This window comes from Peromyscus maniculatus, chromosome X (assembly GCF_049852395.1).
Source record: "Peromyscus maniculatus bairdii isolate BWxNUB_F1_BW_parent chromosome X, HU_Pman_BW_mat_3.1, whole genome shotgun sequence".
Classification (NCBI taxonomy): Eukaryota; Metazoa; Chordata; class Mammalia; order Rodentia; family Cricetidae; genus Peromyscus; species Peromyscus maniculatus.
The window spans coordinates 139,036,155-139,049,077 of record NC_134875.1 but is presented as its reverse complement, the minus strand read 5'-3'; the positions used below and the strand labels follow the sequence as shown (position 1 = coordinate 139,049,077).

Below are 12,923 nucleotides of genomic sequence, written 5' to 3'. Positions count from 1 at the left end.
ATTCTGAGACTACTTAGATCATGGGTCTACAGGAAAAGCTACTACTATTGATCTTGTAAAGGACCATAGCTATAGGTATAAACTGATTCCTAATGAGATACTGCTAACCCATAGATCAGTACCTACTCAACACACATTGGAGAAGCTTTTTGTTGCAGCATATGAGAATTAACATTAAGAACCATGAATGGACAATGTGCAGAGAGTGAGAGACTTTGGAGCACTTAGTGCAAAATGTGATCTCTTTATCAAAAGCTTCTTCTCAAGGCTCGGGGATGTATGGAGAAGAGGAGGAGAAAAGATTGTAAGGGCCAGGAGCAAAGGTGACTCAAAGGAAAAAGTGTCTTTTGGACAGAACAGGACCAATACACATGTGAATTCACCGAGACTGTGGCAACAGGCACAGGACCTGTACAAGTTCAAGCCAGCCTGGGTCTCAGCACTAAGAAAGGGAAGTGGACACGGTCTCACCATAACCATGTGGCTATTTGCAATTGACATCTGCTGGCAAAGGGAAAACCAGTTTTCTACAATGATTTGTCACTGGGTGTATCAACCACACTCCAGGACAGACCCCATGCTATGGAACAGTTGGCCAGGACAAATGAATCTGGGAGGAGTTGGAGTAGTGTAAAAACATGATAAAAATATATCGTAATGGAGAAGTTTTAAACCAGCACAAAGAGGAAAACAAACAAACGAATCCTAAAACCTAATGCAGCAATACACAATGACAAACAAAACAAAACAAGTCATGACAAAAAACAAACAAACAAACAAACAGAATACAGCGAGTTCCTGGGCACTAGAGGGAGCCCACTACTGCCACTTCCCAGAGCAGGACACTTTCCAACTGCACTCTGAATACTTATCCTTATATGCACAGATGAGCTTGGTTTGCAGCCCAGGGAGACTAGTACAGAAATGCAGAACCGGGGAAAATTGTTGAGAATAACTGACTGTGGGGGGCTCATCTCCAACGAATATATCTACAGCACAACGCCAATACCAAACGCTTAGGGAATATTTTGAAAGATGGGGCAGAAAGATTGTAAGAGCCAAAGGACCAGGACGTCTGAGATGAAAAGGTGTCTTCTATATTGATGGGGAAGCTATGGTCACCTAAACAAGGCCTACACAGTGACAGTATCAGTTTGCATAACAACGTGGATGGTGAAAATCTCACCAGGCCCTACACCTAAAATAAAGAAATCACATGCACACGTACACATGCCAACAAATGCATGTGTGTGTACCACAAACAAAAACAAATACAATGAGATAGTGCATCAGTCAATAATGTCTCTTCCTTGTTAGGATGCATTTTACATTGTCTCCCTCTCTGTGATTTTCACTCAGCAGAGACCACTAAAAAGGGAGGTCCAATTTGCAATAGCAGTGTAAGTGTGGGGAACCAGATGAGGGGTGTGCATTACCCCAGTGAAATGTGTGTTTTCTAATGTATTAAATACATATATAACTTCTAATCGTTTTACTTTTGATTGTATATTACTTCATGAAGTTTTAGGATTGTTTCATTTGTTTCTTTGTCTTGATAGAGAGTGAACTCACGGTCCTCTGCATGCCAGGTAAATTCTCCAAAATTGATCTATATCTCTAGCTTGAACGTTTTTCTTTTTTTTTGCACTCCTAATCTTCTGACTAAAATTCTAGTATACACAATATACTGCCCTTGTTTATCCTCCAACAGTTATTGAAGGGAAAGGGCCAGTGTTTTTAACTGGCCAGTAAAATATTTGCATATTGGATGTATGTAGCAGGTGTTGTTGTTTCCACAGTCCATATCCTATGTCCCAGAGTTAATATAGAAGCCAGGCCCCCGAATGTTTTTCTTCCCTGTGTTTCTCTTTTCTTTTTCTCTCTTTCTCTTTCTTTCTTCTTTTTCTTTCTTTCTTTCTTTCTTTCTTTCTTTCTTTCTTTCTTTCTTTCTTTCTTTCTTTCTTTCTTTCTTTCTTTCTCTCTCTCTCTCCCTCCCTCTCTCCCTCCCTCCCTCCCTTCTTTCCTTTCTTTCTCTCCTTCTTTCTTTTTCTTTTTCTGGAGAGAGGGTATCTCTTTTTAATAGCCCTGACTGTCTTGGAACTCACTCTGTAGACCAGGCTGGCCTCACACTCAGAGATCTAATGCGATAAATCCACGGGATTCTGGTTAAGGAGTGTGCAGTAATTTTATTGGGGTAAACTGAGGAAATACACTCATGAATAGAGATCAGAGTAGACAGCTGAAGTTGTCCTCTGATCTGACCAGGAGCGAATCCACCTGGCAGTTCGATCAGACCAGGCAGCAGGCAACAGGGACAAGGGGCTTGTGACCCTTCTCCCTTTCCTGTTAAAAGGTTACCTACAACAAGAAGCACCACCTCCTTTGGGCCCTATGGCCCAAGGTCATGGGCAGAGCAAATACCAACACAGAGATCCACCTGTCTCTGCCTCCCAAGAGGTAGGGTTAAAGGCATATGCCACTACTGCCCGACTCAGGCCCCCTGAGGGTATTTTTTCAATTGAATTAATTTTTTAATTCATTTTACATACCAAAGAACCCCCTCTTCCCTCCTCCCACCCTCCCAGCCTCCCTGTCCCAACCCATCCCCCATTCCCTCCAAGAAAGTAAGGCCTACCACTGTGAAGTACAGTTAGTAGAGGCAGGCCAAGCCCCTCCCCCAGCCCCAAGGCTGTGTGAAGTGTCCCATCATAGAAGTGGCCCCCTGAGTTATTTTACAAGTGGTTTTGATGGTAGTTTAAATCAAACAAAAGAAAATCTTGCCATGTCGCCCAGAGATTGTTCTTTTGGGTCTTCGTCCTATTGAAAACTTCTGTACACACACAACTTTTCATTGCATTGTTTATGGCAGCTTCCTTTGTAGCAGCTAGCCAAAATCTGGAAACCAAAGTGCCCAACAAATGAGTGAAAACAAGAACTGACAGCACACCCAGACCATGGTATGGCACACAGCAATGAAAAGGAGTAACAGGAGAGAGTCCATCTTTGTTTTTTCTTGTTGTTGTTGTTGTTGTGTGGAGCTGGGGATTCAAAGCTAGAGCCCCACACATGCTGGCCAAGCAGCTTGCCCAAAGCTACATTCCCAAAGAATAGAGTTTTGATATAAGCAATCAAGTGTGTAGAATGAAGGGCATGGCGGTGAGTGGAAAAGGCCAGCCCCAACATTTTTATATGATGTTCTTGAAGTGATTGTGGAAATAGTGAGCAATGCAGTGTCTGTCCTAGTTGAACCATGCTGCTGGGCATCAGCATAAGAACTAGCATGAGTAAGATGTTTCTGAAGGAGCAGAGAAGAAACTGGATTGCAGTGGTAATTGCATGAATTTTCACATGCGATACGGTGACAGAGAGGTCTGTATACCCAGTGCACCAGTGTGAGTGCCCTGCTTTTGATATGTTATAGTTGTGTCATATATTAGGGGGGCCAATTAGATGAAGAATGCTCTATATGTTCTGATTCTTCTCTATCTATAATGGTTTTGAAACACAAATTTCACATAAACACAAACACACACACACACACACCACACCTAGTGCTCCTTCTTTGATCCAGTCAATAAAATGGAATGGAAGCAGTTTTGAAAAGAGCAAGCCAGAAACTCTACATCGATGTTTTAACTTTATTGGCAACAAAGTAAAGGAGGAGAAGCCGAGACCCGGGGAGGGGAAAATGGTAGATCGCCCCCATGGGAACAACAGCATGGGGAGTACAGAACCATCGCTATCTGGTTACCCTAGCCAAGTAGCATCTGTTCCCAGAATGCCCCAGAGGGCATGACAAAACCACTAAGAAAACGACTGTTACATTTCTGGAGGAGGTTTGAAACTCGCCATCTGAAGGTATTATTGTCATCAGGCTGGATATTTTTACTCCTTTTGACCATGCTCCCAAAAAGATTTCACCCCAGGGTTTGGTGATGTTGACATTCATGATCCTGTGGCTTCTGATCTTCTTCACATGAGGATAACAATGCCAGAGTTATTCTGTCCATTCGTGGAGAAGCATTTGAAACATCTTTTTGCTTTTCTGCTGCCAATGCGTTTTGTTCTTTTCTCTCTTTTGTATTTCTTGTGCAAGAGGGGGCTGGGTGGCATCAGGGTTGAGTGACAAGTTGCTGAGGTCTAGTATCAGGTTTTCACAGGAGGGTGAATGAGAGGCTGCTTCTGTCGAGGTCCCCATTCCCATGGAGACCCCAGACATGTTCCCCACATTCTTCTGACAGTAGCAGCATTCACATGTGAACATCTCCTCATCTGTATCGTGAGGGGAGGAGGGTCTTCTTTTTCTCTCAGTTTGGTGAGGTAAGAGAAACCTAACACGTTTCTTTTTCTTGATTTCAGCTAGTTTTGTTTTCTTTTGGGGTGATTTTGAACTCTCCGAATGCTGATCTTCTTCCATCCTTTCCAAGAAAGAAAGCACATATTAGAAACACAAGGGTCTATAGAAAACAGCTTATGCTGTCCATATGCCTGGAGCACCTACCAACATGCGCAGATACACACACATCTCAGGAGGAGACCCTGATGGTTTCAGCAAAGGAAATCTTAGCTTCTACCTGGTTTGTGCAGCCCTTTTCGGTTTGTTTTGTTTATGGGTACCCACATGTCAATGAGCAAATGTTGTGTTCTTTGCATTTGAAATACTGGTTTTAGGCCAGTTTTCCTTGTTCTTGATTATGTGTGCCACCAGGAACCCCAGGACAGAATTCCTTCAAGGGGAGCCCACAGATCACTACTTCTTAGTGGAAGATGCTGATGTCTTTAGAAGCGATGCTTCACAAATAGACTCTTCTTTGACTTCTCCTTAAAGTCTTATTCCCTCCACATAAATGTGATTTGAGGCAGTCCCCTCTCAGAGGACGTCTTTGTGGTTTGAGGCTCTACAAACACAGTAGGTCCTAACACTAGAACATAGGCCTTAAGAACAGTGATACAGTTCAGTCCCATTTGCTTGGGCAGGAGAACAGGACCAATCAAAGAGACCTCCCCTAATCCAACTTCAAAGGACCCTTCTGTCCATCAGCCACAGCCACATTCACCAGAGAGTGATAAATGTGCGGCGGGACTCCTGGGCACAGTATGTGCTCTATGTAACCTGCAGCTCAGGCCATACTTGGTTTATTCGCACCCCTTGCTGAGACAAATACAATACCAGAGAACAGCAAAAGGAACCCAAGGAGAAAGCCACTGGACACAGATTGAGGTTGGTCTGTGATAGGCCATGTCTTCCAATCTTTTAGTAGCAAAGAATGCCGGGCTAACAGCAGCAACAAAGACACAGGCCATCTTTCACATGCCGCAACCCTGTCCTTGCAGCTAGTAGCTACAATGATTCTTGGGACAGAACCTGGGTCTGGAGGTCGGGTGTGGGGGTCTGAGTGTGGGCAGAGTGGGGTGATTTCAATGGATACGACTTTAGATAATTGTAATTCCTAGTCTTGGGTGCATTTGTGGGGGGCAGGTTTGGGATCCAGGCATGAAAGGGTTGATGCATGGGAGAAAAGCTGACTGTTTTAGCAGGGGAAAATTTAGTTCCTGGCAAGATCTTTACCTCTCTGAACTCATTTGCCTCCCGCATTAAAGGGTAGGACAACCTACCGGGTATAGTTCCGAAGAGTGATAGCACAGAGGTTATGCACTAAAGGAGTTTATTGGGAATGACAGCAGTTTTCCTTTGAAACCAAGGAAATAACTGAACTAGCATATGAAGATTTGAGGTCAAACATGCTTATGCTACCTCCCCCCGACACACATATGCATAGAGGGAAAAAATGAAAGCACAGGCCACATGCAGGACTTGGTTGAATGAGTTAGGAAGGCTTTGAACCAGGATATGTAAATCAGTCTGACCATTTTGAGATAGTTATGGAGGTGTCTCAAAACATTTCAAGTAGAACATCCACATAGTCTACCCATCTCGATCATGGCTATAATGCAAAGGTATCAACAGTGCCTTTAGACAGTGATAGCTGAGTATCCATACTACTAACGGAAGCCACATAATGGATTCAGCCTAGGTGCCAGTCAGTGGATGAATTGATATGGGAAATGTGGTACCCATACAAAGGCAGTTTCACTTGGCTGCAAAAAGGACGGAAATACAGTGTTTGAGGAAAGACAATGGATCTTGTGTGAAATAAACCAGATTTGGAAAGACAAATATTACGTTTCCTCTCATGTGAAAGCCATAAAAATCAAAAGTAAGCTAAAAGCCAATAAAAAGGAACATAAAATTAAATGAAGGAACACTGGGGCAGTAGGAGGGGATTGGGGAAAGGGGAGGAGAAGGGATAACAGAGTAGTGACAGGGGTGAAGACAGCCAGATTCTACTACGGCGTATACAGAACTATCATAACTAAAGCCTCCCTTTGTATGGTTAATATACACTAATATAAACTGAAAAAGACAAAGCTGCTTTGGATGGGTGGCTGGGCACTGTGCCCTCCAAGTGTGCTTTCAAGTTACCAAATGTAGCAAGTGATGTTTGACTCCTGAATAAAACAGATCAGAACAACAAGCTTTATCTCCTTTTGAGTCCCTGTACCTAGCACATGCTGTTGTGTGGGTCCTTGGGAGACTTTTCCCACACATCCGGTACCCCACCCTTGTCCAGCCAAGCATTAGGTGTCCACTCACAGAGTGACCAGCTTTCCAGAATCCACCCCAAGTCTTTCCCTACATCCAACAGTATTTACCATCTCTGCTTCTATAGGTAGCTGCCTTCCCAACAAGTTGATGTCTTCCCCTGCCTAGCACAGTGTTTGCGTGCCTTGCCACAGACTCTGAAACTCTCCTGGCTCTCCTGTACTCATTCCTCCTGTTCTTACTATTCCTCCAGACACCTTTACACCCCGATCCTTCCCTGTCTTGATCTATCTGCTCAGGTAGGACCTTGTCGGTAAGGCTGGCCCTGAACACTTCATTTAAAAGTGCAAGCTGGGCCAGAGCTGGGCGTGGTGGTGCACAACTTAAATCGCAGCACTCTGGAGCATTTAGGAATCTGTATACATATAGGAATACAACAATGATTCGGGAAAAAGAGACAATGAATTTGAAAGAGAACAAAGGAGGAGTATATGAGAGGTTTAGAAGGGAAACAAGGAGACAGGAAATGATGCAATTTTAATCTAAAAATAAATATTTTTAAGTGCATGCCCAACAATCACCACTGGCAACACTCACCCCAACCACCCTCCCATCCCCCATTCTTGCTCTGCTTTCCTAACAGCAAAAGTCTGCTTCCTACTGCACTACACAGCATGGCATGTTGATTCAGTAAGTTCAATGTTGATTTCTGTAGACCACAGTTCCACGTAAACTCCACAAGGGCTGACATTTTCAACAGTGCCCTGGATCATGTCCAGCTCCAAGGCCACTTCCTGCCACATGTCCAGCTCTTGGGCTACTTCCTGCCACGTAGAAGGCCCTCAGTAAATGTACCTGGAGAAAGAGAAGTGCCTGGCATGGAGAAAGCCTCCGTAAATTACAGCCTTTGTTATTATTGCCCTCCTGCCCTGTTGGATGAAGCTAGAAAGCAAGCAGAGAATCAGGAAAGGAACAGTACAGTCTGAAGGACCCCAGAGGGAGAGTGGGCATTAATGGGTCACCACAGGCCACACAGTTTGTGCATACGAGAGTCCTGGAAGTTATTCTCCATTGACCAAGCGTCTCTCACTCTCCAGAGAGGTACACTGTAAGTAGTCACCATCCATATCACACTCTTGGAAAGGACTTGGAGAGAAGCCTTGCCATAGAAAGTGGGAGCTGAGTTCCCTTGTCTCTTCATCCAGAGCACCTGGACAAGACTCAGGCTCACCTTCTAGGTGCTTCAAATTCCCAGTTGCCCAGTGTTCAGTTGTACACATCAGCACCAGAGCCAATACCCGTGAAACTGCAACTGCGTCTTTCCTGACTACTGAGAACAATGGAGAGCAATGACCAAGACTGCTATGTCCAGACACATATCCACACTATAATATTATAGCCTCTGCACATAAAGGAAATGATAGTTTAGCTGGAAACAGAGGCAAGCCTGAGGGAACAGAGCCAGTCACAAGGATGGCACTGACTGGAACCATGGTAGGACTAGCTCTGGAGCCCGTGAACTTACCATCCCACGTTTCAGATGGAAACATCTACATCCCTGGTGGGAAATGTATGTGTCACAGTGAAGGATCAGAGGGGGAAAGTTAATAGACTTGAATGACTTGAAAAAGAACATCACAAATGGGGCTTAAGAGTAGAATCTGTTCCTGAGTGGGGAAGTGGTGGCACAGGCCTTTAATCTCAGCACTGGGGGGGGGGGAGGCAGGCAGAGCCAGGCTGAACTCTGTGAGTTCAAGGCCAGCCTGGTCTAAAGAGCAAGTTCCAGGACAGCCAAGGCTACATAGAGAAACCCTGTCTCAAAAAAACAAAACAAAACAAAACAAAACAAAAAAAGGGTAGAATCTGTCCCTTTTTAAACTTTTTTCCTTTGTTTGAAAATAGATTGTTTTCTCACAAAATCAATCCTGATTACAGTTTCTTCCCCTCACTCTACTCCTCCCAGTTCCTCCCCACCTGCCCTCTCCTTTTCTGTCTTTCATTAGAAAAGAACAGGCTGCAAAGAGACAATATGGAAATATAACAAATTAAATACAACACGGTAAAACAAACACCATCACATCAATGAACAGCATCGAAAAAGGACTTGGAACACCTACCTGTATCCCACAAACAGTGGCTCCGGGGAACTCAGTGTGTTCAGACGCCTGATGTCAAATGGAAACAAGCCGTTCCAACTGAAGGCACAGAAAGAAGATGGAGCCACACACAAAGACACTCGCTGGTACCCCAAGGCCAGCAGTGGGAGTGTGGGAAGGCATGCAGGGAGGAGAACTGGGGAAGATATCTAAGATGTAAGCAGCTGGGGACCAACCGGGATCCACCATCCCTGCACCACCCACAGAGGGTATCAGCAGTACTCTTCCTTCTCGTTCTCACTGAAGCCACAGGCAATGGGCTTTGTTTGCTCCAGAGCAGGTGTCTCACTTCCACTGCTGGACTCGAGCTGACCACCTAGTGAAGGACTAATGTGGATGATCTTGACCTCCTCATCCTCAACCTCCACCTGCTCAATCCTGGGATTACAGGTGTGCGCCCCCAGGCAGGGCTTTATGCCATGCTTGTGTGCCCTGTGTGAGAGGCAAGCATACTAACCACAGAGCTACATCTACAGCGCGCGATGGATATATTCTAGGGAAATTTGTCTCGTAGAATGAAGTATAAAGAGCACGCACGTCCAATGCACAAAACTATGGTCCATAAGAGGTTCCGAGAACGCTAGTACTGGAGACATGAGCTTAAAGAAGGACTTGTATTATTTATGAATGGAGGCAGTCATGAAGGCAGACGGTGTGGGAAATGATAGATAGCAAGGGCAATCCCCTCCAATGAGTGGCTCTCATAATGCACCTTTGTGTGAGGAAGAACAAGGGTCAGGGAGGGAACTGTTCTGAGGCCCCCATATGCCTTCCCTTACTCAGGGCAGTGTGACCAGAGAAAGACTCACAAACGGTCTCTTAATTCTTTCCTGTGTGTTAGTTCTCTGCCTCTGTGATCAAGGCACATGCCCCAGGGACAGAGACAGCGCTGTCTCTGGTTCTGCCTTCATCCTGACAGATATTCTGGCAGAATGGGCTGACAAAACATTTGAGTTCACGGATGAAAACCTTGACCTCATGACATGCGGGGCCTTCTGGAATGACTCAGGAGAACTGAGAAGGCTGCCTGGAAACAGGGAAAATGCTGAAGGAAAGAAGAGCCTCAGAATCAGCTCCCCAAAACTCTATCAAGGGAGAACGCTGAGCCACCAGAGAAACGGCCCAGCCAACCGGACAGGGGGTGGAAAACGCAAGTGAAGGTGCTCACCGACATATCTCAAGTCATGGGCCTGAAGACCATTTCCTCCTGAGGGCTGCAAGCTCAGGGTTCACATTGCTTGGGTCTGTGTCCCAGCTAGACCACCTGTGAGCTTGTGTCTTTGTCACACTCCACCATTTGTGAGCTTGTGTCTGTGTCCCAGCTAGATCACCTGTAAGCTTGTGTCTGTGTCCCAATCCAGCATCTCTGAGCTTGTGTCTGTGTCACACACCACCATTTGTGATCTTGTGTCTGTGTCACACACCACCATTTGTGAGCTTGTGTCTGTATCCCACTCCAATATCTGTGAGCTTGTGTCAGTGTCACACTCCAGCAATTCTGAGCTTGTGTCTGTGTCACACACCATAATTTGTGAGCTTGTGTCTGTGTCACACACCATAATTTGTGAGCTTGTGTCTGTGTCACACACCATAATTTGTGAGCTTGTGTCTGTGTCAAACTCCAGCATTTGTGATCTTGTTTTTGTCACAGACCACCTTTTGTGAGCTTGTGTCTGTGTCCCACTTCACCATTTGTGACCTTGTGTCTGTGTCCCACACCAGCATCTGTGAGCTTGTGTCTGTTTCCCACACCATCATTTGTGAACCTTTGTCTGTGTCACTGTCCACTATCTGTGAGCTTGTGTCTGTGTCACACACGACCATTTGTGACCTTGTGTCTGTGTCACACTCCACCATTTGTGTGCTTGTGTCTGTGTCACACTCCAACATTTGTAAGACATGCTCTGTTGTTTTCTCTCTGCCCTCCAATGTGCTACTTAACACAGCTCATGCCCATACGGTTCGGTAACTCTCAAAAGAGTGGTGTGTGTGTGTGTGTGTGTGTGTGTGTGTGTTGGGTCGGTGGGTGGGTGGGTGTGTGTGCGATGGCAGGAGAGCATCTTAAAACTATGCCAGGAGTCCTCTGCAGTGGCTGGGATGTTCTTGTGTGTATGTACAGAGCTCTCAGTGACTCTTTCCTCCTCCACTCTCTCGGTACCAGTGCATGTTCCATGTGTTTCTGCCAACATCATCAAGATGAGCACAGCCTGTTTGGGGATACTTAGCAAAACTGTGTGGGTGGCCTCCGTGTTCTTTGTCCTCTTTCCTTTCTGTCCATTAGAATATTTCTCTTTCAGCTCAATGGAGTTCTCAGCATGAAACCCCAGGCCTCCACATGTTCTTGCCATGACGGCTCTTGTGCTTTCTATGGCTGGAGAAATTCTGTAGGGGCCACATACCCTCATCTTATCATCATGTGTCTGCCTCTCAAAATCTTCCTCATACTCCTGAGCTCTTGTTCTGCCTGTTAATAGTCTACCTGTCCTACACTGGCTGGTACAGGTACCTTTCATCCTGTCCTTCACTCATTTATTTGATTCTTTCAGATCATAATATAATTATGTCATCTCTGCTTCCCTTTGTCCCCTGAAACCCTTTCATACACCCCTCCTTCTTGCTCACTGTCAAATTTTTGCCCTCTCTTTCTTTAATGTGATTATACTTACACACACACACACATACACACACACACACACACACACACACACACACACACACACACACACGCAGGGACTGAAAAATAAAGTCACTATAATCTTACTAAAGTCAGTATAACCTTACTTTTATGCATGTCTCTGGACTGAGCATTTGGTATTGGATAAGCAGACATCCTGCTCTTTTCTCTCACTGTCCCCTTAGATGCCTATAGGTTTTATTTTTGTTTTCTTTTGTTTTGTTTTTGTAGCATTGAGTGACTCAGGCCTTCCCTGTCCACTCTGGCACATCTGTTACGGTTGTTCTTCTGTTCATTCTTAGGCCCTCTTTGTGGTGAGACTTTATGGGTGCAGTTCTGTCATTCCTAGAAGACAGTCTCACTATAAACTCCATGATTCTCCGTTCTAACAATCTTTCTTCCCCTCTTCCACTATGTTCCTCGTGTCCGTTGTGAGGTGGCTCCACAATTCTGCATTTTCATTGATTGTGCTTTTCTTTAATGGTTCTGTCTGTTGCAAAAGGAAGTTTCCATGATGATGCATGGAGACCACACTTCTCTGTGGGTATAAGGTAAATATTTGAAATGTAGTTAGGGAATACGCTGTCTTGGTAAAGTGGCAGTTACTGGTTCTCCAGATTCCATTACTACTTCTACCCTTGGGTAGTTGGCTAGGTTTCCTGTTCCAGGTATGATTTCCCTCCTACTGATCAGGGCTGAAGGCTGATTAAAGGTCTGCAGGTTACCACTGATGTTTGTGCCACTATCGCACCCTTAGGGTTATCTGACCGTGTTGGTTGTTGTGGTTCACAGGCTTCATAGCTGGGTAGGACTGCTGGATGCATCCCTCTTTTGCAAGCTTGTACTCAACCAAGGTAGTCAGCCATGATAGCTAGTCCTCAGGGAGGAGGCTTTCGGGTCAGTTCCAGCTCAGGGGCCTATCAGAAAAGGTGAGATTCCTGTTCCATTAGTAAATACACAAGCATGTGTTTGGGTAGATTGGGCATCCCAAGGGCATGTGCCTACCCAGGCATTCTCTCACAAGTGCAGCCCAAGTGAGTATGGCTCTGAGCCTACTGAGAAAAAAGCACCACAGGTAATTCTCTGTCCTGTCCTCAAATAGAGCTCTACCTGTTCTCTGCTGGCCACACAGCTTCTTTGGCTCTGAGGCAAACATGCAGACTTTATTAAGGCCTTGAACAAAGTATAACCTTGCCCATGCACATGCACCTGGGCCACATCATCATTGTTTAGCACACCTGGAATCTTTAAATGGTGAGGTGTTCTTGCCCAGATTCTTATTAAATATGCTTTTATTTTACAGATTGTGTGGACCTGAAAGGGTGTGCCCAAAACAATTGCTAAACTATATGGAGAGTGCAGATAAACAAGAGTGGGCTTTGTGTGGCTGAAGACATGGCTGAGCAGTTGGGAACAGTAGCCTCTCTTTCAGAGGACATGGGCATCCATCCATACTGAGGGGTTTCCTTCCATGTGTAACTCCAGTTGG

General features: G+C 45.2%; 1 protein-coding gene across 1 annotated transcript; it reads right to left on the bottom strand.

The window, feature by feature from the left end:
* Window positions 1–3,624: 3,624 nt before the first annotated feature.
* Window positions 3,625–8,799, bottom strand: LOC143270733 (protein FAM156A/FAM156B-like). The gene is made up of 2 exons (XM_076561736.1): window positions 8,722–8,799; window positions 3,625–4,418 (listed from the first exon to the last, which is right to left on the bottom strand). The coding sequence occupies exon 2, from the start codon at window positions 4,415–4,417 to the stop codon at window positions 3,998–4,000; it is 420 nt and encodes a 139-aa protein (XP_076417851.1). The 5' UTR covers window position 4,418; window positions 8,722–8,799; the 3' UTR covers window positions 3,625–3,997.
* Window positions 8,800–12,923: the final 4,124 nt, after the last annotated feature.